Source organism: Festucalex cinctus, chromosome 20 (genome assembly GCF_051991245.1).
Source record: "Festucalex cinctus isolate MCC-2025b chromosome 20, RoL_Fcin_1.0, whole genome shotgun sequence".
Taxonomy (NCBI): Eukaryota; Metazoa; Chordata; class Actinopteri; order Syngnathiformes; family Syngnathidae; genus Festucalex; species Festucalex cinctus.
In genome coordinates this window covers 9,701,296-9,726,116 of record NC_135430.1, presented here as the reverse complement: position 1 = coordinate 9,726,116, position 24,821 = coordinate 9,701,296, and the positions used below count along the sequence as shown (strand labels likewise).

General features: G+C 39.8%; 3 protein-coding genes across 6 annotated transcripts in view; 2 read left to right on the top strand and 1 right to left on the bottom strand.

Annotated features, from left to right (window-relative positions):
- Positions 1-16: 16 nt before the first annotated feature.
- On the bottom strand, positions 17-13,962 carry LOC144009447 (clavesin-1-like). Of its 3 annotated transcripts, none has more exons than XM_077509185.1 (8): positions 12,879-13,962; positions 11,644-11,989; positions 11,397-11,567; positions 4,442-4,560; positions 4,047-4,221; positions 2,874-2,984; positions 2,472-2,695; positions 17-1,686 (listed from the first exon to the last, which is right to left on the bottom strand). In XM_077509185.1, exons 2-8 carry the CDS (start codon positions 11,740-11,742, stop codon positions 1,608-1,610), a joined length of 978 nt encoding a protein of 325 aa, XP_077365311.1. In that variant the 5' UTR covers positions 11,743-11,989; positions 12,879-13,962; the 3' UTR covers positions 17-1,607. The 3 variants fall into 3 exon arrangements, with proteins under 3 accessions (XP_077365311.1, XP_077365312.1, XP_077365313.1); XM_077509186.1 differs by having other exon boundaries at positions 11,644-11,986; XM_077509187.1 differs by lacking the exons at positions 11,397-11,567; positions 11,644-11,989; positions 12,879-13,962 and adding an exon at positions 10,068-10,346.
- On the top strand, positions 10,428-18,589 carry riok3 (RIO kinase 3 (yeast)). The gene is made up of 13 exons (XM_077509184.1): positions 10,428-13,697; positions 14,371-14,492; positions 14,674-14,816; positions 14,995-15,102; positions 15,202-15,311; positions 15,393-15,536; positions 15,626-15,753; positions 15,824-16,006; positions 16,300-16,459; positions 16,540-16,620; positions 17,746-17,835; positions 17,907-18,020; positions 18,098-18,589. Exons 1-13 carry the CDS (start codon positions 13,662-13,664, stop codon positions 18,221-18,223), a joined length of 1,545 nt encoding a protein of 514 aa, XP_077365310.1. The 5' UTR covers positions 10,428-13,661; the 3' UTR covers positions 18,224-18,589.
- Positions 18,590-20,297: 1,708 nt separating this feature from the next.
- lama1 (laminin, alpha 1) overlaps positions 20,298-24,821 on the top strand; it is a 30,976-nt gene continuing 26,452 nt past the window's right edge. Inside the window, exons 1-6 of one of the 2 annotated variants that reach the window (XM_077509178.1) lie at positions 20,298-20,474; positions 20,912-21,158; positions 23,138-23,308; positions 23,775-23,887; positions 23,953-24,004; positions 24,085-24,275. In XM_077509178.1, the coding sequence (XP_077365304.1) occupies positions 20,990-21,158; positions 23,138-23,308; positions 23,775-23,887; positions 23,953-24,004; positions 24,085-24,275 (696 nt within the window). In that variant the 5' untranslated portion in view covers positions 20,298-20,474; positions 20,912-20,989. Of the gene's footprint in view, positions 20,475-20,891; positions 21,159-23,137; positions 23,309-23,774; positions 23,888-23,952; positions 24,005-24,084; positions 24,276-24,821 lie in introns of both variants that reach the window. The other variant, XM_077509179.1, reaches the window with a different exon arrangement.

The following is a 24,821-nucleotide window of genomic DNA, read 5'->3' as shown; positions in this document are numbered from 1 at the left end:
GAAATCAGCACACGAGGAGGTGTAAATGTTTACTAGTTTACATTCTGCAGTAAATACATGAAAAGAGATGATGAGTGTAGCCCTGATGTCGAGTGACACTGCAAAAAAGTGAGGAGCAACTTTTCATCTTGTGAGTTTCCACGCAACATGCAAAGTCTTCCGTCTTGTTTGCAGCGCACTAATACATAAAGTATACAATCCTGAAATAAGTTAAATTCAATAAAACAATCTTTCTCTTGAGTGACATTTTGGCATTCGGTGTGTGTCGACAGCACAATACTTCAAAAGCATGAAAACGTGGCACTCTGCGAAAACTTTTTTTTTTTTCCTTGCTCGTTGACATGCATGTAACTGGTTGGATTTTCTACTGATTGGAAAGCTGATTTGGCGTGAAACGAAGTAACGATTGTGATGACATTTCAGCCAGTTTGGTCAATCGTGTGACCATCTGACACTTCATTTCACAACATGAAGCTGCTTTTTGTTTTTCTTTCATTCTTTCAAACTTCCAGTTGACATAGCTAATATGTTAGCAAGCAGTTGAGCCAGCTATGCTAACAAGAGACGGTTTGTCAACAGTCATTCCCAACCATAGTAATGGGCCAAAGGAAATTATTATTACCTTATTTTAGTTTAAACTATGAACCTATATCGTGGGAGTGATTTTCATCAATTTGAATTACCGTATTTTCACGACTATAAGGCGCACCTAAAAGCCTTCATTTTTTTTCAAAAGCTGACCATGCGCCATATAATCCAGTGCGCCTTATATATGGATCACTATTGAGCCGCAACAGGTCTCGCTGTCAAGACGCTATCTGTGACCCTGCACGATCGGTGACGCGCATGAGCAGAAGATCCCGCCATCTTGGATCGCTCGCTAATACTAATACTTTACCTCAGACTAAATAATAAAACTGCTGTTTATTCATTTTGGGAGTGAATGGAGTTGTCAGAAAGCTGGTTTGGAATCTATTAATAATGTTTGACTGACCTATCTGACTGTTTTGTTGACATTCCCTTTAGCGCAGCACCATCTAATGGATGCATAATGTAACCCCAGCCTCTACTGTAGCCCCTTATATATGGAAAAAGTTTTAAAATATGTCATTCGTTGAAGGTGCTCCTTATAATGCGGTGCGCCTTATAGTCGTGAAAATACGGTAACTTAAATCTGACACCCTAATCACTATGAGGATTTTTATATAGTCAACTATAAGACTGAACCAATGAATCGAATACTCCCAAATAGCGACATTTTACGACATTTTTGCTCAATAAAGGTTGGGAAACACTGAACCCGAATCACGACGAGTGAATGAATGAATGAATGTCAGGGCGTCATTGTCACAGATGAACAAGATGATGATGATGGTGAGCAAACATTCACGGTCACCATTAAAAGTCATGACGACCTTTTCTACATTCCTCCTCAAAAGCTAACACGCTTTAACCAGCGTGGGGACACAAACACAGGTAGGAGCGTGTGTGCGTGTGTGTGTTTGGGCTCAGAAACAGGAAGTACGAGTCAAAGTTCAGCTGGACGGGACGAAACAACACAACTCAAAATCCAGCAAGTGCGTGTGTGTGTGTGCGTGCGTGTGTGTTCAGTCCAGGGCCAGTAGCGGCGTGCTGGTCTCTCTGTCAGTCTGTCGCAGAGTGGCGGGATTGACCACCGACTGAGACCTGAAGCGCAAAAACGTCACGTGGGGGTCATCATCACAGCTGGGCGGCTATACAACGTTTCATAATTGGGCACTATTGATGCCGCATAATGGCGGCCAAACACTCCTCAACTCACTTCGACATAGTTCAGTAGTATGGAGGACCAAAACTGCCAAAATTAAAAATGAATAAATGAATAAAGTGAAACTATAAAAACGGATATAAAAATATAATTAAAAAATGAAATATATATGTGTACGTGTGTATATACATTTGATTATTTAATTCTATTTGTTGTATTTCGACATTTATATTTTATTTTTATTTTTTTATTTTTCATTTTTTGTTTTTGCATTTATTTTTACTTATATATATATATATATATATATATATATATATATATATATATATATATATATACACACACACATAAATATAAATGAATGTGAGAGCAGAGCATTATTTGATTATTTAATTCTATTTTTGTATTTTGACATTTAGATTTATTTTAATTTTTTGAATTTCATTTTTTGTTTTTGTATTTATTTTTACTTTTATTTATGGATATATATACACAATATAAATGAATGTGAGAGCAGAGTGTTTTTATTTGATTTAATTCTATTGTTGCATTTTGACATTTATTTTTATTTTTTGAATTTCATTTTTATTTTTCTATTTATTTTTACTTTTATTTATTTATTTTTATATTTCTTCACTTTTATGCATTTATTATTCATTTCTTTTTAAATTTGGCAGTTTTGGTCCTCCATACAGTCATGACAAATGGGGAAATGATTTCTGACCTCTTCATGAGCTCCTTGTCGGCGCCTCCCCCACAATTTTCTCGCACGTGCAGGGCGTCGTAGGTGAGCGTGTACTCGGTCTCGTCCATGTAATCGGGACCCAGCAGGGTGCGCGCCCACATGCCCATGTCGTACGGCGGAAGCGTACCCCCGAACTCGGACGGCAGACACTCGGGCTGGATGAGCTGATGGAGCGAGTTCAGGTTGTTGCCGTGGAGAAAAATCTACGCCGGAAGATACGAGAGAATAAAATCAGGTGGAGAAACAAACGGCTAGCTATCTTGCTAGCTAGCTGCATAGTGATGAACTTTATCATACGTTGAAAGTCATGAAAGTTTGGGTTTGCATAATATCAAGACAAAGTGGATGAGAAACAGGAAGAGGAGGAGCTTTTGCGTTCACCCGTTTCCTGGTCTTGTCTTTGAGGAAAGGCTTGATGATGGTGAACATGGCGTGAATGTACCACGGCTGGTTGACAAAATGGATGCCTCCGAAGCGGGCCGGGAAACTGTCCTGAGGAGAAGAACACAAGCGCACGGTCGGACTACTCCCAACGCTCAGGCCAAGTGACAGTTTTTCAGACTACCGTAGCAACTTTCCTTCGCTAGCTAACTTTGAAAGTTTGAATGGAAACTTGGAGCAACTTAAACTGACTCACATGGAGAAAGTTGCATTTATTGCCACTAAAATACTGCTTCGGGCGTGTAAAAAATTAGTTCCATGACACAAAGATTCCACGAGATGTTGGCTAAGGTCTACTTTTGTCTAAATGAATCTCCTCAACTCACTCCAACAGAAGTCCATGACACAAAGATTCCACAAGATGGCGGCTAAGGTCTACTTTTGTCTAAATGAATCTCCTCAACTCACTCCAACAGAAGTCCATGACACCAAGATTCCACAAAATGGTGGCTAAGGTCCACTTTTGTTGAAATGAAGCTCCTCAATGCACATCAACAGAATTTGTTGACACCATCATTCCACAAGATGGCGGCAAAAGCCTACTTTTGTCTAAATGATGCTTCTCAATGCACTTCAACAGAGTTCTGTGACACCAAGATTCCATATGATGGCGGCTAAGGTCTACTTTTGGCTAAATGAAGCTCCTCAATGCACATCAACAAGATTTCTTGACACCAAGATTCCACAAGATGGCGGCTAATGTCTACTTTTGTCTAAAAGAAGCTCCTCAATCCACTTCGACAGAGTCCTGTGACGCCAAGATTCCACAAGATGGCGCCTAATGTCTACGTATGTCTAAAAGAAGCTCCTCAACGCACATCAACAAGATTTCGTGACACCAAGATTCCACAAGATGGCGGCTAATGTCTGCTTTTGGCTAAATGAAGCTCCTCAATGCACATCAACAGAATTTCTCGACATCAAGATTCCACAAGATGGCGGCTAATGTCTAATTTTGTCTAAAAAAAAAAGCTCCTCAACCCACCGACAGAGTCCTGTGACGCCAAGATTCCACAAGATGGCGCCTAATGTCTACGTATGTCTAAAAGAAGCTCCTCAATGCACATCAACAAGATTTCGTGACACCAAGATTCCACAAGATGGCGGCCTGACCTGCAGGCCTTCGATGGCCAGCTTGAGGATGTTGGGCGTGAGCTTGGAGGCCTGCTTGAAGGAGAAGTTGCTCCAGTCGATGATGAGGACGAAGCCGTTGATCTGCAGCTCGGGCTTCTCGATCAGAACCTCCAACGAGAGGAGGATGGCCCGCAAGATGTCTGTAAACGAGTTCCTGGACAGATGGAAAGCCCGCACCGGCATTTATTGCCGATCCTTCAAATCCAGCTCAAGGTCGCTTTGTCCTTTACGGCACATTAGTAGAATGAATTAAATTATCATTAAAACGTATGTAAAATGGTCACTTTGAAATGATAAACTAATAATGCATTCTTAGATGTGTTTTTAAAGGTTCAAATCTGTGAATGTGGCTGTCGCCATGACAACGCATTCACCTGCTCTGGTCCCAGTTGGAGGCGAAAAGGATGAGGATCTTTCTGCCGTGTTGGTCCGGTGTCTCCAGAACGCCCGGGAAGCCGTCCATCAGCGCTCGCTTGATGCCGGGGTCGTCCACCTGACACACACACACACACACACACACACACACAGACTCAGTTAAAGGGGAAGTCAAGTCAAAAATTTTCTTGCCAATATTTGCCATACAACCCCACAATTGCGAACCGTATTGTGATTAATATTGCGTTTGTGGATATGAATTACACAGCAAAATCGGCTTTTTTTTTTAATTAGAGGCGTCAGTTAAGTCGTAATTAATCGCATGACTTCAATAGTTAACTCATGATTAATCGCAAAATTAGTATGTTCTAAACCAGCCGTGTCCAAACTACGGCCCAGGGGCCATTTTTTTTTTTTTTTTTTTTTTTTTTTTTTTTTTTTTTTTCTTTTTTTTTTTTTTTTTTCTTTAAGAAAATTGACTAATTAGCATGCAGTAACACCAAGTGTTGATGCTTAGTGCCCACTAGAAATAGATCTTAAGGAGTTATTGAGTATAGTGTCGTATAGTGTGGTATGCTCGAGCCCACTAGCAGCAACTAGGTTCCTGACTATATAAAAATAAAAACAATCAGATACAAAATACCAAATACAGGAGCAGCGAAAACAGAAGTTGTAACGATGTGGTGGCTCTCGTTAACAGGCAGAATCTTGGCAGGATTAAGTTGCCAAATTGAGATTAAAATATTCTATGTACATAGACCATATTTGTTTAAATCTTGATACTTGATTTTTATTTAAGGCAGAGATTTTTTCCATTGAGATATAATTTATTAGTAAGTTTAACCAGTGGTCGATATTTAGAGATTGTTTATTTTTCCAATTGACAAGGATTATTTTTTTAGCAATAGTAAGGGCTATAAATATAGATTGAGATTGTTTACATGGTCGCTCAGTTATTGTTAAGTCACCTAGTAAACACAGTCTTGGAGATAAAGGAAGCCTACAGTTTAATATATCAGCGAGCTTTTCCAAGATTTTAGTCCAGAAATGCAGCACTGGAGTACATGACCATAAAGCATGAAGATAAGTATCGGCAGTGTTTTGTGAGCACTGGAGACAAATGTCGGAGTCAGAGAGTCCCATTTTTTTCATCATATATTGTGTAATATATGTTCTATGAAGTATCTTATATTGGATAAGTTGCAAATTTGTCTGTTTGGTCATTTTAAATACATTTTCACAGATTTGGGTCCAAAAGTCTGGTTCCGGAACTATAGACAAGTCTTTTTCCCATTTTAAAGTCGGTAAATACGTTTTATTTGTGTATAAAAATAACTTATATATTTTTGATATTTTCTTTATTGTTGTTGGAGAAAGCTTTATAATATCTTTAGCTAAGACAGGCAGTTGGAGCGTATCTTGAAGTGTTGGGATTTGTTTCTTAACCATATTTTTAACTTGCAGATAATGTAAGAAATTTCCCTTTTTTATTTCATATTTCTGGACCAAGTTTGTATATGATATAAACTTATTATCTGAGAAAAGATGATGAAGGTGTGTAATTCCTTTCTGCTCCCATAGGCTTAAATGGAACGACTGATTATTAAGTTGAAAGTCGGGGTTATGCCAAATGGGAGAGAGCCCACAGGGCGCCAATTGGGAGTTTGTAATTTCTAATGCCTTCCACCAGGCAGTCAGGGTGGCGGCTATCATTGGGTTTTTAAAACAATTATGTCGTCTTATTGATTTTGTAATAAAGAGTAAATCTGACAGTCTAAGATTATTACAATCCTTCTGCTCCAATTCCAACCAACAGTTAGTATCTCTGTTGGGTTGTGTCCATAGCACAAGATATTGTAGTTGATTAGCTAGATAATAGTACATAAAGTTTGGTGCCTCTAAACCTCCTTTAGATTTACTTTCCTGAAGAGTAGATAGACTAATTTTGGCTTTTTTTTTATTCCAATAGAATTTTATGATAGCAGAGTCCAGCGATTGGAACCAGTTAGACGTAGGTTTAAATGGAATCATTGAAAATAAATAATTAATCTTTGGTAAAACTTTCATTTTTATAGTAGCTATCCGTCCTATTAAAGAGATCGGAAGATTATTCCAGCGTTCCAGGTCACTACGGATACTATCCAATAATGGTGAAAAATTTAAAGAAGTTAATTCAGTTAACTTAGGTGAAATTTTAACACCTAAGTATTTTAAATTACCTGTAGGAAAGGAGTAGTGTGGATCCTGACTTGTAGGATTCCATGAATTTTCTGTAATAGGTAATAATGTTGATTTTGTCCAGTTAATAGAGTAATCTGATAAGTGAGAGAATTTAGTTATTAATTTAAATGCTTCCCCTAGCGAAATAGCAGGTTCTTCTAAATAGAGTAATATATCATCGGCATATAGATTAATTTTATGTTCTATTGTCCCGGAGTGGATTCCTTGGATCCGTCTATCCTGACGTATAGCTAATGCAAGCGGCTCAATAAATATAGCAAATAATAAAGGAGAAATTGGGCACCCTTGTCTTGTTCCCCTTTGTAAAGTAAAACTCTGTGATGTAATCCCATTAGTAGTAACTGTAGCTTTAGGAGAATCATATAATATTGAGACCCATTGAATGAATGACTCCCCGAAGCCGAATTTATTTAAGACAGCAAAGAGGAAGGACCAGTTAACTTTATCGAATGCTTTTTCTGCATCCAGCGAAATAACAACTGCCTTTTTATCATGCCGCTGTGACATACTAATCAAGTTAAAGAGTCTCCTAATATTATTAGTAGAATGACGACCTTTAATAAAACCTGTTTGATCACTATGAATAATTGTCGAGATTACCGTCTCTAATCGAGATGCCAAGGCCTTAGCGATAATTTTAATATCGGTATTAATTAGTGATATCGGTCGGTAACTTGACGGGAGGGTAGGGTCTTTTTCTGGCTTTAATAAAAGTTTAATTGCTGCTATATTCATATCTTGACGTATATCACCTTTACTTTTAATTTCAGTTACTACTCTTAGAAATAATGGAGCAAACATTAACCAGAAATGTTTAAAAAATATAGCCGGAAAGCCGTCTGGACCAGGTGCTCTGCCATTAGGCATACTGTCTAAAGCACGATACAACTCATCTATAGTAAGCGGGGTATCGAGAATATCTTTATGTTCAATAGATAACTGAGGTATATTTAAGCTGTTTAGGAATTCCTCAATATATTCAGGGTTAGGTCTATTAATTTCTGTGTATAGATTTCGATAATAGTTATAAAAAATATGGTTAATTTCTTCTGGTGATTGTGTGCATTCACCATTTATATCTTTAATAGCCGTTATAAGAGATTTTTCCCGATTCCGTTGAAGTTGATTTGCCAGGAATTTACCTGATTTATTATTATGTTCAAAATTATTATATCTCTACTGTTGTATTATAAACTCTGTCTTTTTAGATAACATGTTATCTAACTGTATTTTTATATTCTGTAGTTCTATCCATATTTGATTATTTGGGTTTAATACATATTCATCCGTTAGTTGTTTAATTTTATCTTCCAGGTATTTTTCTAATTTTTGATCCTGTTTCTTTTTATAAGTTGAATATGATATAATTTTCCCTCTAATTACCGCTTTCCCTGCTTCCCAGAGAAGAGATGGAGATATATTTGGAGAGTCATTTATTTCCAAAAAATCTGCCCACTCCCTTCTAATAATTTTATCAAACTCTACGTCTTTCAGTAATGAGATGTTAAAACGCCATATCGGGGGAGGTTTAAAGGTAGAGTCAATTTGTAGAGTGAGGGAGACTGGTGCATGATCACTTATAATTATAGAATGTATTTTTATAGCAGTTTTATCAACAATAGAATTATTTGTAAGGAAAAAATCAATTCTTGAGAATGATCGGTGCACAGCAGAGAAGAAAGTAAATTCCTTCTTAGTTGGGTTTTGAAGTCTCCAGCCATCGCTGAGGCCAAAATCCTCCATATATTCATCTATTACTTTAGCGGATCGTAATCGCCTTGTATATATCGTATTATTAGAACGATCTATTAACGGGTTCAAGACCGTGTTAAAATCACCTCCAATAATAATAGTAGAATTTGTTGCTAAATCGAGTAACCGAGAGAAAAATTCATGGAAAAAATCAGGGTCATCATTATTTGGGGCATATAAATTACCAATTGTATATACTTTATTAAATATAGTTACCTGGATAATAATATATCGGCCCTCTAAATCTGTTACTATATTATTTAGAGTAAAGAATAAATTCTTATGTATAAGTATAGAGACACCTCTTTGTCTACTATTATAGGAGGCAGAGTAAACTTGACTAAAATTTTTATCTATAAATAATTTTTCTTCTGATTTTTGTAAGTGGGTTTCTTGTAGGAGACAAATATCTGCCTTAAATTTTGAGAGATGGTCTAAAATTTTTATTCTTTTTGCCTGGGAGCGAGCGCCACACACATTCCAGGAGACCAGAGCTAATTTCTGCATACAAGCAATATAGACTCAGTCTTATGTATACATCTATATAAGCTGCTTATTAATATTAACATATTGTAGGATAGCAAAAGAGTAATTAGGCAATTTATATAATTTATATAAAGAGAGAGATAGCAAGTAGATAAGTATAATAGTGAAGAAACGTGGGGGGAAGTGAGTGTGAAGGAAATCTGTGGGGGATTCAACATAACAATACACCAGTAAATGGTGACCTAAGCGAGATTATTATTATTATTATTAATTTATTTTTTTAAGAATATATTTCTATATTATTATTATTATTATTATTATTACTTTATAGCCTATGCATAATATAAATTCATATTCTATTTCGTAACCCATTATCCATACATATACATACATATACATATACATATATATACATATATACACATATACATACACATACATATACATATACCTACGTCAAATAATCACACAATGCTCGGCTCTACCAATTGTCAGTTAGAACAGCCAAGGGGTCGAGGTTGGGTTTCGGAATAGCTGGCCGTCGATATATAATTTATCAACGACCATCGAAGTCCGTTTACCCTCCTGTCTATTTTGTTTCATGATAGGAAACAGTACTTTTCGCCGCTCGTTTATCTCTCTTGGGAATTGATCATTCATCCCGAAAGATGTCCCTTTGAGCTCCCGTCCTTTACTTTTTACCAATTCTTTATGTTTAAAATGTTCGAACTTAGCAATAATAGGACGGGGCTTATTGCCCTTACGAGCTCCGAGCCGGTGTACACGGTGAAAAGAGATATTATTTACCGTCTCCTGTGGGATCTTTAGCGATGATGTCATGAATTTTTTTATCTCACCCTCTGGATTATCTGGAGAATTTTCGGATATACCTGAGAATATTAGATTTTCCCGCATACTACGGGATTGAACATCTAAGACCGTTTCCTTTAGCATTTTATTTTCCTTTTTAATCGTCTCCAACTCGGCTGTGACAGCGACGAGAGAGGAGCGTAGCTCGGAGTTATCGCATTGGAGATCGCTTACCTGTTGGCTAACGAATTCCAAACTTGCCTTTAATTCTTTGACGTCCTCGCGGATAAGACAGAGGACGTCAAGTTTTTTATTTATGGAATCCAGCATACTCACCGATACGTCGGCGGTTGCTAAATCGTCCGTGTCTGTTGACGAGTCATTTTTCCTTTTTTTTTTCGAAGGATTATCCCGACTGGCCGCCGGCTCATCCATCGCGCAGCTATAAAAATGATCGTCAATAAAACGTTCGAGGTCGTCCACACTGGATAATATTTCCGATCTTTCTTAGAAAAGAAAAAAATCGAATTTATCTAATCATTAAATTCGGGTTTAATTAGAAATATAAAGCTAATTCTATTTTAGCAGCAGAGCGCCGCCATGTTAGATTTTCCCAGTCTCGCTACCGGTCACGCGATAGTCACAGCATCTCGCGATGGGAAATGTAGTTCCTCTTAAGTTTTTGCCATTTGCGGCCCGCCGTCCATTTTTCAGTGGCCCGCGACAAATGCTAAAAATGGCATTTGACTCAGTTCAAATAAAAAAAACTAAAATGTTTGGAGATGGTCAAAGTAGAAAGGGAGGGTATCGAAAAACAGGTGTTTTAGTTAACTAAAACTAATGAAAAAAACTAAAACAAAAATTCAAAAAACAATAGTCAAACATCACGATACGATATGAAGCTCACAATACCATAATTATCACGATATTGTGGGGAGGTTGGTGATACTGAAAAAACGTCACAATATTGTAAAAAGAATGAGCTCATACAAAAAAATATATATTGTGCTTTTGTACATTACATCAATGTTATGTTATTATTGTTATGTTTTATTATTACTATGCTATTATTGTTATGTTATGTTGTTAATGCACGCACATATTGAGTTCCTCCACATAATGGCTTGCTTCACGGGCATATTACGTACCCCATTATCTGACAATTAACGTAGATTTTAAACATAGGAGGGCCACAACATCCCTAATGAAAATTAAATTGCACTTTAAAAAAAAATAGCCACCAGAGGTTGCTAGAACTGCATGAATGGAAATCAACCTGATATTTTTAGCAGATGTGTTGCAGTTAAATATCATGAACATGACGACGACGATATTGTGGCAGTTTTAATATCACGATATCACGATATTGCGCTTATCGTTACATCCCTATTAATACATTTTCCCAGTGTCTGTGAAAACATACATATACATATGACCGTTATTATAAAATGCAAGTAAATTAATGTAAAATATCGGGATACGTATCGCCTTGAGAGCATGTATTGGGATACATATGTATCGCGATACGTATCGTATCGTGATACGTATCGTGAGGTTGGCCCAGACCTAATCTCAAAGGTGCGGCCATTTTGCCACCTCGCTGTCTAACATATTTACAGTAAACCAAATGTTTTGCGGCCCATTTGGAAAAAGTTGCGCATGGACCTTGAAGCTCTGGAACATGTCGAGGTTCTGCTGCCGGAACTGGAAGTACTGCGCCAGCAGGCGGAAGGTCTCCACCGGGTCGAACTTGCGCGCTCGGAGGAAACGAAGGATGAAGTCGTCGTCCGTGCGCAGGAAGCCGATGTCTGGCCGGGTCACGATCATGTCGCGCACCTTGCGGTAGTGGGGAAGACGCGAGTGTCAATGTCGGGGTACGTGTAGGCGGAACAAGGGGACGGGTCGCCAGTACCTGTTGTATGTCCTGGTGTAGCGTGTTTGGGTTTTCGTTGAGCTCGAGCCGAGCCTTCTCGGTGGCGTCGGCGCTGAGGCCCGCCAGGAGCTGCGACATCCTGTTCACGTTGCGATGTTGGCCGAGCGCTCAGTGTGCACGCGTAGGCCTCATCTGACGGCTCAACCAATCAAATCCGCCGCCGCCTCTGATGATGTCATCCACACTGGCTCCGATGCTGCTCACGGCGCCCCCCTCCTGTGGCGCGCTGTCATGGCGGCGACCATTTTAACATCATGGGCTCCGGGGCCACGTGTGACGGTTGTTGCAAGAAATTCAAAGTTCAGTCAAAAGGCAACGTGGTCTGCTGGTAGAGACAAACGCAAACATATATGGAGATTAAAATACTATATTGTCATTGTATTTTTTTAGATTTCACATTATATATGAATATTACAATATTCTTACTGTATGTTGGTCATCAAGAGCTGAGTGAGGTTAAACATGATGCCAGGAACATAAACGCTAGCATGGCAATGGTGTCAAAAAGTGGTGCAATGATCAATCGACAATCAATTATTAAATTAATTGATGATTATTTTGAAATATTGATTAATCATTTAGATACCCTTTTAATTAAAAATTTTCCAAATACTTGAAATTTCAACTCTTAACCGTAAATATTCAATTTCTGTAGTCCTCCATGTAAGCGGACTGATTATCTTCATGTTGAAACAAAATAAAACAATTGCTTTTACTTTGTAAAACAATGATCAGTGATTGCTTATTTTCTGACATGTTACGCAATGATTGTTGCATTTTCTGCGCTGTCAATTTGAAATAATGTCCTGGTTTTGAGAAATGGGATATATCCAATTCGGTGACTAATCGACAAAATAGTTGCCAGATTAGTCGATTATTAAAATAATTGTTTGTTCCATCCCTAATACATATACAGTATATACACTACTAGTATATCTGAATATATACGAAATGGTTCTGTGTCCAGGGATTGACTGACGACAAGACCTAAGTGTCGTCTAGAATAGGCTCCAAGGATAAGCAGTATAGAAAACTGATGTATGCAATACAACATATATACATAGACACATAATCTAATCAGCGTTTGCCCTGTTTGTACTGGAGATATGTCATCAATATAGGCTAAATGATGATGATGATGATAATAATAATGCATCAGGTTTATATAGAGGTCTTGTAAATGTGGAAATAAAGATAATAAAAATAAATATTACTGATGGAGTTAGGTGTGTTGTTTGAGTGTCGCTGGTCCGAGCGGCTCCGGCCCTCCTGAGTTGGTCCTGATGCTGAGGACGCTGTCGGCCATCACACACAAAACAACAAGAAGAAGGAGTGATAAAAAAAATTCCAATAAAACAAAACTGAAAAAAAAATAATAATTGAAGGATTAAACGTCGTCCTTTAGCGTCCCCTCTGGCATTAGAACGCACGATGAGGTGGGGAAAAATTGTGCGGAGAAGACGTCAGGATAAGGATGCTCTGGTTTGGCGTTCTCTTCTTTGACTGCATGACACTTCCGGCACACACTTTCACAATAACGTTTACCGTCGGAGAAGACCGGAAAATATTCTATATCCCTTTCGAGCTATCTATCTATCGGTTATTTGGTCGTTCAAATTCTTAAATCACGTCCACCGGACTGATTTTTTGTTCTGTGTGTGAAAAACACTGAACACTGGTTTACTGACGTCATCGATATGAATTTTATTGTGAAAGTTTGATAGCTGACGGTGACGTACTTCCGTTTGGTCTTAGGTTCTTTTCTTACGCAAAACACGTTCAGCTCACTTGTTCGTTTACGACACGTTTGCTCACTGTAACCTCGTTCAAATCGTTTGTTAGGTGTCGCCGTGTGCGTTACAAGACTTGATTTGCTACTCACGTTCCGTTCATTTCGTTTGTCGTGTTGTTAGTTCACTTTTTTTTATCGGCCCACTTAGCTTACTAGTTAGCCATTTCATTTCGCAGTTCGCCACCGTCAAATCGCAAATCAAATCATGGACCAAAGTGGAGTCACTGCTCACAAACCAAAGGTAAGCCTGTCTTACTTTTGAATAATTTACTCTTATATTTGTGTGTTACTGGGTGTTCGACCGGGTAATCTGTTAGCCTTTTAAATAATAAAAAAAAAAAGAAAAAAAAAAAAGGAAAATTTATGTGACCCAACCGTCTACAACTTGTAGCCAATATGGCCTCCGTCGATGACCTCACTATTATTTTTAGCGCTTGGTAACTGTACGATGTCCACGAGGAAGTTTTAGTAAAGATTATATTTATGTAGTCGAGTGTATAGTTAGCCGAAAGAGGAAAACCGACGTGTTGGAAATTATTTTTTGTCGACCTTTGACATTTTGTTGTTGCGTCTTGGGTCAGTCAGTAAGCATACGTCACCAGGGGGGCGTGGCTAAGGTTCGACATGTCCCAACCTGTTCCCTGACTGACAGCTGATAAAGATAAGCATGAAGATGAGTCACATTAGCTTAGTCATTATGTCAAACAAAGCACACGCTCTTTTTAAAACTGTCAAGCTGAAAAAATAAATAATCCGCATTCTCCAGTCTTCCTGTGTATACAGTATGTGCCATGACATTCACAAATGATGATTATCGTTTCTTAAAATAGATGGTTGAACCTGTGAATTTGCACGTGTGTTTGCTAGTAGTCGTCTTTTCAAAGTTCAAGTGTGTGGCTGTTTTTTCCCTCCAGAGCCCTTGGGGTGTGACGGCGGCGATGCCGGCCGTGTCAGCGTGCTCGCTGACAGATGTGATGAGCGAGCAGCTGGCCAGACAGCTGGAAGAAGAGAATCACAACTTTAGCGGCCTCACTGAGTGAGTCGTGTGCACGTCATACATGTTGTAGAAATTCTGCTTTCAATACGCATGACAGGCAGGCCATCGTATACCAAACAATCTAACAGTACTCAGTCATATATTCTTTATTCTCTGCGTAGAATGATTAATTACTGCTGCACTGATGAACTTTAGAGCTTGCGTATTTGTATTTGTTCAGCCCATCAGCCTTGTTGTTGAGCGACGACGCTGCGGACACGACCAGCGACTTGATGCTGGCTCAGATGCTTCAGATGCAGTATGACCGCGAGTTTGATGATCAGCTGCGTCGTGAGGAGAAGAAGTTCAATGGGGACAGTAAAGGTAGCAGCAAACTCGGCAAGATGCTACATAGTCAAATTTGTATCAAATGGAATGTTGATTGCACTTATGCGCTTTGCAATTATGTTTGTTGTCTTTCACCGAAAATCTACCGACCCAGCAGATAAAGTCTTTCAAAGTATGTGAAACTTTGCCACATCAACTCTTTGTGTTTGTGTAGTGTCCATCTCCTTTGAGAACTACCGCAAGGTTCATCCTTATGAGGACAGCGACAGCTCTGAGGATGAGGTGGACTGGCAGGACACCAGGCATGACCCCTACAGGGCAGGTAACGCCACTGCACTGCTACAGATAGCTTGCGAGTAGACTGTACAGTCAGACACATTTTGTATGTTTGTTTGTTTTTAATTTTTTTTTTTTTTGCCAGCCAAGCCCCAAACCACACCCAGGAGAGGTTTCGCCGGGAAAGGCAAAAACATCACAACCAAACACGATGAGGTGACATGTGGAAGGAAGAATACAGCACGCATGGACAACGTATGACAGTAGTTCGCTAACACTTGACATAAAGTGTACCAAACAAAATGGAGTCATATGCGTGTATTTCTTATTGTTTAGTTCGCTCCCGAGGTGCAAGTGGGTGACGGTCTGGGCATGGACCTGAAATTGTCCAATCAGGTGTTCAACTCCTTGAAGCAGCACTGCGCCAGCGAGCAGCGCCGGAGCGCCAAACTGCACGAAAAGAAAGAGCACTCCACGGCCGTGAGTCCGCTCCCAGGAACTGATAATGAACTTTGACCCGACGCCGTGCGTCTGAATGGCTCCTATGTCGTGTTTCCCACCCCCGGCAGGAGCAAGCGGTGGACCCCCGCACTCGTCTGCTGATGTACAAGATGGTCAACGCCGGCGTGCTGGAGAGCATCAACGGATGCATTAGCACCGGGAAAGAGTCGGTGGTCTTTCACGCCAACGGAGGATGGTTAGACACCTTCACGCACACACGCATTTGCACGTCCTTGAATTTGATCAACATGTGTGTTTGTGTGTAGCCTGGATGAGCAGCCCGTCCCAGACGAGGTGGTCCTGAAGGTGTTCAAGACCACCCTGAATGAGTTCAAGAACCGAGACCGCTACATCAAGGACGACTACCGCTTCATCGACCGCTTCACCAAACTCAACCCTCGCAAGATTATTCGCTTGTGGGCCGAGAAGGAGATGCACAACCTCAGCAGGTCTCTCGCTAAACCAACAAATCGATCATATCATTTATGTCAAGTTCTCAATTGGAACCTGAATTTGCTAGTTTGACTTTGAATTTATTATTATTATTATTGTTATTATTATATTGTTAGTGTTATTATTAGTGTTGTTTCTTTTTTTGGCCACCGATACCGATATCACTGTTTTAATGCAGTATCGGCACCTCTGCCAATACCAGTATCGGTATCGGAACAACACTGAAGCTGCTAAAGATGTGATTAAAAACACGATTTGTTGTGACAAATAGCTCTCGTATCATGCACAGGATGAAGAAGGCGGAGATTCCGTGTCCCGACGTGGTGCTGTTGAGGAAACACATCCTGGTGATGTCGTTCATTGGACAAGATCACGTCCCCGCGCCCAAACTCAAGGACGTCGTGTTGAGCTCTGACGACATGAAGAACGCGTTCTACCAGGTCTTGCATGTACGTGCACACAGGCGTGTCCATACGAACACATATAGAGATATGCATACACTGTTGTTAATATTGCCGTTTGTTTGTAGTTGATGCAAACGCTGTATAAGGAGTGTCATCTGGTCCATGCTGACCTCAGTGAATACAACATGCTGTGGCATCAAGGAAAGGTAACTTTGTTTACTTTGTCCTTGTTTTGTTTGTTTTTTCCTTTTTTCCCTGTTTTTGTTGTCTCTTTTTCTTCCCTTTCCTTGCTTGTCGTAGTAATGTGGCCTTCTCTTTTGTGTTCAATTTCGTTTTATAAATTGTAGACATGGGCAAGTATCATATCAGCCCGATAGTTGAAACTTGTAATATCTGCCCCTAATCGACACAAAATGAATGACAACTGCAGTTAAGGCACACTTACAAACATAACAATTTTACATTTTTTTAAATATATAAATTAGGCGTCAAAAATGTTGGCTAGTATTATAAAGGATGCCAGCAAATCAGGTGACCCGGATCGTCCTTTCCACCATTTTCCTCCTTTTTTAAATTTCTTCATTTTCTTCTTCTTTTTAAATTTCTTCACTTTCTTCGGTTCTTCTCTCTTGATGAATCAACAACGTCAAGGCACACTTGCACTTAAGATTAATCTCTGATAAAGCAATTATGATATCCTTATTTGAAAACCCGAGCGAAAAATATTTGAATTTTTTCTTGTAAATTTGTGTGAGTTTTTTTTCTCGCAAGTTTGCCACTTTGTCGTAACTATTTGATTTTTCTTCTCACAAATTTGAGTGGTTTTTTTTGTCGTAAGTTTGCTATTTTATACTGTCGCCCATATTTGAGTTTTTTTTTGTTGTAAATTTGGGATTTTTTTCCCTCATAAATTTGCAACTTTATGTCGCAAATATTTGAGTTTTTTTCTTCTAAATATGAGGGGGTTTTTTTCCTCATAAATTTGAAACTGTCTCAAATATTTGAGTTTTTTTCTCGCAAATTTGTGATTTTTTTTTTTTCTCGCAAATTTGTGTTTTTTTGTGTGTTTTTTTCTCGCAAGTCCTCCACTTTATAATGTCACAAATATTTCAGTTTTTATGCCTCTTAAATTTTTGGTTTTTTTTTTTTCGTAAATGTAATCAGGCTCCAGAGAAACTGCTTTTTAAGGGTGATTTTGTGAGATCGTATTATACACGGGATTTTACGGTGTTTTTCAGTCATTTTCCTCCTTTACGGCTTTTTAAAATGTATTTTTTCTTCTCTGTCTTGATAAATCATTTGACTGCTTCCTGTTTCCGTGTTTGTTGCAGGTGTGGTTGATCGACGTCAGTCAGTCGGTCGAGCCGACGCATCCTCACGGCCTGGAGTTCCTCTTCCGAGACTGCAGGAACGTTTCCACGGTAACAATCGCGCACTGCACGCGCTGTTGTCTCTGTGTGACACGCGCAACATTTTGTGTGTGTGCATGCAGTTCTTCCAGAAGCGAGGAGTGACTGAGGCGCTGAGCATCTTCGAGCTTTTCAACGCCGTGTCGGGACTCGACATTCCCATTGGTAGGGAGAATGAGGCGGAGTTTGTTGCCGAGGTAACACCAGTACGCAATTACTTGTGGTCTTCGCAGTTGGGGGTGAGCGACGACGCAAGTACTTTTCTGCGTTTCAGATCGTAGCGTTGGAGAAGAGGAACGAGGACCACGTGCAGCGGCGAGGGAAGAAAACGTTCGCCGTGGCGTCGCAAGATGACGAAGAGGAGGCTGACCCTCCTTTCGAGGCGGCCGCTGACGACTAGCCCAGTGGTCGCTCGCTCGCCCGAGCGTGCTCTCTCTCGCCGCCCCGTTTGTTGGCGGCGTGACAGGAAATATGGCCCCGCCCACTGACCGCCCCCCGCTGGATGCTGCGGTGAAGAAGCGCATCTCGCCTTCCTCACGCTTGGAGGTTTGGCATACATTTGGGGGGGAAGCTGTGTGCTTTTCTGTATGATGATGATGATGATGATGATGAAGACATGGAAGAAGTGCACAAGTGTCATTTGTGTGACGAACAGAGTGCGAGTGTTCTTCTTTCATGCGTCAATCATGTCTTTGGTCGTCACTGGCAGACATGACAACTTCCTGCCTCGTCCTCAAAATTGAACATTAAAGGAGAAAAACATTCAGTGTGCTTGTGGCAGTTCTTCACTGATCTATATATATTTACAGTGGAACCTCTACTTACGAACGTCTCTTCATGCGAAATTTTCGAGTTACGAAACTCCTCAACGGGAAAATATTGCCTCTTGTTACGAAAGAAATTTCTAGATACGAAAGGTAAAAATACATTACCGAACGCAACATACTTTCGGCTATGGCTATTTTCTACCATAGGTAACTATGAGCGTAAATACTAGATTGGTGTTTGTGCATCGTTCTGGCATCCCATTGGCTAAGAGGAACCTCTACCATAGATATGAGCGTATACTAGAGCGGTGTCTCTACAGCGTCCTCATCATTCATCCCGCGGCCCATGAGGTGTTCCGGTTTTGTTTTTCGTAAATGTATGAACTAACGGCCAACGAATTTGTGCAACAATTCAAACAATTGGTGATTGATGAAGGCACAGTAAGTTTTTAATTGCGACGATTCGGCCCTTTTTTTTTTTTTTTGGAAAAAGATGCCTCGCCATACCGGAAGTTTCCATGAAGTTTCAGAATTTGTTTAAAAGAATCGCCCGGAAAAAGTGTTCACCAGTCGGGTGTTTGCTCACTAAGATGATGCTTGCATTGGACATTAACGAAGGATTGTTTGTTTTTGTTGTTTTTTTTGTTTTTTTTTTAAAAACATCCATAGATCAGTTCTTTACAAAACACCAGGCAAAAAAAAAAAAAAAACACTTCTGAGAGAGGAGAACATGAACCAGAGGGCAAAAAACGTTGAGGACAGCAGTTAAAAAGGTAAATGACCATTTTTATTCTTTACTCTATTCTTTGTTATTTACATTATGCACAACTCTCATTTATTGTGCAATAATCTAATTGTAACATGTATTTGTTACATGTTTTGATGCATTTTTATGCTTTCTAAAACATTTATGTCTGAAATTTGGGAGGCTTGGAACGGATTAGGGCATTTACATGGAAAATGCGTCTCTACTTACAAATTTTTCTACTTAAGAACTTTCTTCCAGAACCAATTAATTTCGTAAGTAGAGGTACCACTGTATAAGGATATGTAAATATATAAATATGTGAATGTTAAAACACAACTACAGGGAGGATTGTTGATTCTGTTGCTGTTTTAAAAAAAAAAAAAAAAAAAAAAAGAATTCTCGTTGGCTCCTTGCGATTTTCTTGGTTTGCCTTTTAAGGAGAAATACGGTCTTTCAAACATGATTAGGCCTCTAGGTTTATTTTGGATATGATTTTGCAACAGTGTATATAAACAAATAGTGAGTTTATATACTTAGTTTTGTGCTTTAAAAACCCTTCTGTTCTCTTTGATTCCTCTGATTTGTTTTTCCCCTTCCTTCCTTGCCGCTGACTCTGTAGCGCCTCATGAGGAGAAAAGATGTATTACAAATCAGCGTTTCTTTCCATTTTAATTTCACTTAAGGACTATTGGTCAATTATTGTTATTATTATTGTTTATTCTTCTTCTCCAACAGGTTTGGGTTAATGTCCCGCTTCTCGCCACCTTTGCTCAATCGCCCCTTGCGAGGAGCTTCATGGTATTGCTAATATGTCCAGTAGATATGCTTGTTTTGGCCTATTTGGTAATCTATTTGGTAATCATTAACCAGTGTGGGCCAGTGGAGGGCGCCAAAGAGCCAAGTTGTTGATGTTTCTTGTGTGTCCAGCAGGGGGCCTCGTGAACGCAGGTGTGAGCTGTTGGAGAAGCTGTTTCTGAACTTTCTTTTCCTGAAGACATTTCTTTTTCTATTTTTCCTCAGGCTGGTTTGTTTGTTTGTTTGTTTGTCAGTCAGCGTATCTGCTTCATAAGAAGTTTAGTGTTCAAAGTCAGCAGTCCACTCCAGCACGAGGAGCCTACAGCGTAATCGATGTTTAGGTAACGCGTGTATTGATTATTGTATATTTCTCACAGTTATCTCGAATATTTGACAAACCGCAAATTAGACCTTTACCCGAATATTGACTTCATGTGTGGTCCTAAGACGCCACCCAACCCCCACAAAATAGTTTGAGCTGAATGGACAGAGATGAGTGGAACATCCCCCACTCACTCAGACGCTAAAGTAAAAAGAGTATGTCACCCCCCCCCAAAAAAAACAACCCTTAAAAGCCCAAATGTAGTAATAATACAATCATGAAATTCGCAACACCAGCAAGTCCTCTCATGTCTCAATTCGCGAGAGAATTTAATGGAAAAGCAAGTCAACACAACAAAGAACTATCAATAACGCCATCTTAGTAGCTAGGCTATATCTTAAATCTGCATATGATTTATTTATTTTATTTTTTTGAGGAATTGTTGCTTGGCTGCAGATTCCCCTGCTTCTCTGTCTCCCGAGCAAGTGGTACAGTCCGCCCCTCCCCCTGCCCCGACTGAACTGAAGAGAATGAATGAAATCACATTTGGATGCAGCAGAGAGCGACTCGGCAGCGACACATTCTTCAAGTGGGGCCCACTCGGACTTGTCGCTTTTCTCGGCTGAAGTCGGCGTGGACTTTTTTGCGATGAACTTGTTTCTTCTGTTGCTGATGATGCAGCAAACTGCTTCCCAGCAGAGAGGTGAGACGATTCCTCATTGACACGATGGATAGAAACACAAAATCGAAGCAATGGCTCGCCAATGTCAGCAAGTGTCATCAGATCGCGGTTCAAGTCAGTTCTGCTTGACTAGATAGCTTTATTTGGAAGTACAAAAGGCAAAAAAAAAAACTCAATTAGCGAAAAGTGCTAAATGGAATTTGCTTTGAATAGTTGATGATTTGTGCAACAGCAAAAAGTTGAGAAAATGCGTCAACACGTGCGTCCTTGACATATAGGACACAGAGATCAAATGTTTAGTCTCGGAGATGTGTTCTCATGCAACACCTCACGGTCACTTGGGGGAGCAGATGCACAGTCGGAAGTAGGAAAAAAAATATTGATGGGGACATCACTTTTTTTTTTTTTTTTTTTTTTTGCACCCCAGAGAGAGGGTCACCTGATTTTCAGCATCTGCGGATACCGATCAAGTTCCGATCCAGAATTCCCCCCAGTAAATATATTAAAATTAATTAAAATAAAAGATTTAAATACATTGTACGATATTTTCTTTTAGGAAACTGGTTAAAAAAAGACTATATATATATATATATATATATAAACACACAGATTTGATTTATTATTCATTCATTCACATTGCACTGGCGCAAAGAAGGGTCTGACAGTTTAAAAAAAAAAAAAAAAAAAGCATTCTACTTCTTGCAGACTACTTACAGTAATAATATCAATATATCAAGTAAAACATTTCAATCATTTTGTTTGTTGGCACATCAGTTTTATAATTAACAGGTTGTTGTTTTTTTAACAGTGTCTCCACAAGTTGGATTTTTTTTCCTATTCAGAAGCCACGTTGTACTATCTTTTTGTTTTGTTTTGTTTTTTTGTTTTTTTTGGGGGGGAGGGGGGGGCGATGTGTTGAACAACAGATGTTATTCATTCATTCATTCATTCATATTCCACTGACTCAGGCATATCACAGTTAAAAAAATAAATAAATATTTCGTGCAGTCTACTTGGTACTTACAGTAACAAAAAAAAATTATATATATATATATATATTTTTTAAATAATAATCTTAAAATGATGTGATCAGGTCCGGTTTCCGATTGCACCCAGCAGGACGTACTCGTAAGTATGGGGGCAAAGTGCACGGTGCTTTTGCATGTTACACGGGGATGGATTGCCCTGATATTATGTGAAACGGCATTTTTATTGATTTTTTTTTTGGCCGGTGAAGCAATTGTCACTTCCACTGTGTTGTCCTCATCAACCGCCAACAAGAAACGCTTTCATGATGAAAGTTCACACGCGCCGCATGATGCAACAACGCCAAGTGCCGACTCAGCAAAATGGCTGCCATTCACCCCAAAACGATTGGTCGCTAATGCATGAATGATTGGTTCACCCATCCATCACATCACACTGGGGGATAGGCAAACCTGTGATGCGTTTGTGTGTGTCTGTGTGTGGGTGATAATTAGTGTTAACAATCACACAGCACCTTCCCCCCCACACAAACACACAAAACACCCCCTCACCCCCCTTTCTTGAGTGTGCATGTGTGAGAGAGAGCCCACCCAGCCAGCTGATGCTCTCACACCTTCCCAGCTGTGCGCACAAGACTGTTGACCCTCTGAAAGTGTCATCTGGCTTTCATAAACAAAAGTGAACTTTAACACCAATAATCCATTGACTGGATTATTTGCTTTTAAGACTTCACATCCTTCCATTTATTTATTTTCTACTCTAGCAACAATGAGAAGCAAACATTCCACTTGACTTCATTCTGATTCTGTCACTGTTAGCCGATGCTAAGCTAACAGTAGCTGATGCTAAGCTAGCTACTTGGAGCTGCTAACAGTTGGATTCTCGCATTTACAAGTGTGTTCCCGGCCATTTTGAACCTGGCCTGTAACGCCGAGGTCACCAGCAACGCTGCATGTTCGCTAATGCTAAGCTCGCTACTTGGTGCTGCTAACCGTAAGATTCTCGCATTTCAGGTCTGTTCCCAGCCATTTTGAACCTGGCCAGTAACGCCGAGGTCACCAGCAACGCCACGTGCGGAGAGCCGGAAGCTGAAGTTTACTGCAAACTGGTCGAGCACGTTCCCGGACGCTTAATCAAGAACCCTCATTGTCCAAAGTGTGATGGAAACTCCATTTTATCCAAAGGTACAAAGTCAACAATGGAATGGAAGTCATTCTTGAACCAGAAAATTCAAACCCATTGGTTTGATTTTTTTTTTTTTTTTTTTTTAAATCAATTTTATGACATCTTTGGCAATTCCAAAGTCATTTTATGGTAATTTTCTGCTTTTCCTTTTCTTTTTTGGAGATTTTATGGTCACTTTTGGGATATTTTTAAGTACTTTTCATAACTTTATCTACCTTTCATTTGTCTCTCTTTTTCTGACAACTTAAAAATTGTGATTCTGACATTTTTTTGAATATTTTATTACCGGTATTTTTTTTTTAAATCTAAATCATTACTTCATTTAAAGAATACTTTTTCTCAATAATTAAAATATATTTAAAAAAAAAATCCCAAATTTTTTTTTGAGATCCACAGAGCCTTTAAAAAAAAATAAAATAAATCTGTTTTTGAGATTAGGATTCACACAAATGTGATTTTGTCCAGAACGCCATCCCATCACGAACGCGATCGACGGAACCAACCGATGGTGGCAGAGTCCAAGCATCAAAAACGGGCGGCAGTTCCACTGGGTCACGATTACACTGGACCTGAAACAGGTGACGCGCGACACAAGCGGATGTTGTCTCGTATGCGGCTTGTAGGACTCGTCTCGTCTTTGCAGGTCTTCCAAGTGGCTTACATCATCATCAAGGCGGCAAACTCTCCTCGACCAGGTTAGTTAACGGTCGGTCGGCCGTATTTCTGTACAGTTGAACGGGATCGATGAGAGATCTGAACGGAGACTTTCTCGCAGGGAACTGGATTCTGGAGCGTTCCATGGATGGCGTGACCTTTGAACCGTGGCAGTTTTACGCCATCAGCGACTCGGAGTGCTTGTCTCGTTACAACATCGCGCCGAGACTCGGGCCGCCCACCTACAAAGGTGACACGGAGGTCATCTGCACGTCTTACTACTCCAGGCTGGAGCCGCTGGAGCATGGAGAGGTGAGTCCCGACAACCACCTGAGGTCAGGGGGCGGGAACGACGGGCCTTGCTACCATACCTGATTTCATGATCAGCAACATCTGTAGAAACCTGATAACGACAAGGATCGCTCGCTCTCGCTCTCTCTCTCTCTCTCTCGCTCTCTCTCTCTCAACTCTCTCTCTCAACTAGAGATGGGCCGATATTTGACATATTGGTACATATCGGTATCGGTCTGTTTTATTAATCTGACGGCCGATATGAGCGATCCATTTAAAACTCCGTCTTTTCGCTTCGAATGCAGCCCAGAGCGTCTCTGTCTGTTATGGAGTCCAACTCCAGCAATGTAACGCCCATAGCAGCATTTGATTGGTTAGCCGTGCAAGAGCCAGAACCAATCAGTAGTGTATGCCTGTATCACAGTAGCCGGTCACACACGCACCCACGGACACAACGCGACAGACACATGCTTCGAAGGTAAGTTAAAAGAGAAGAGACTCCGCTGAACTTTTCACCATGATAAGCTAAACACATTGAATTATGTTGTGTATTAAATGCACTATATG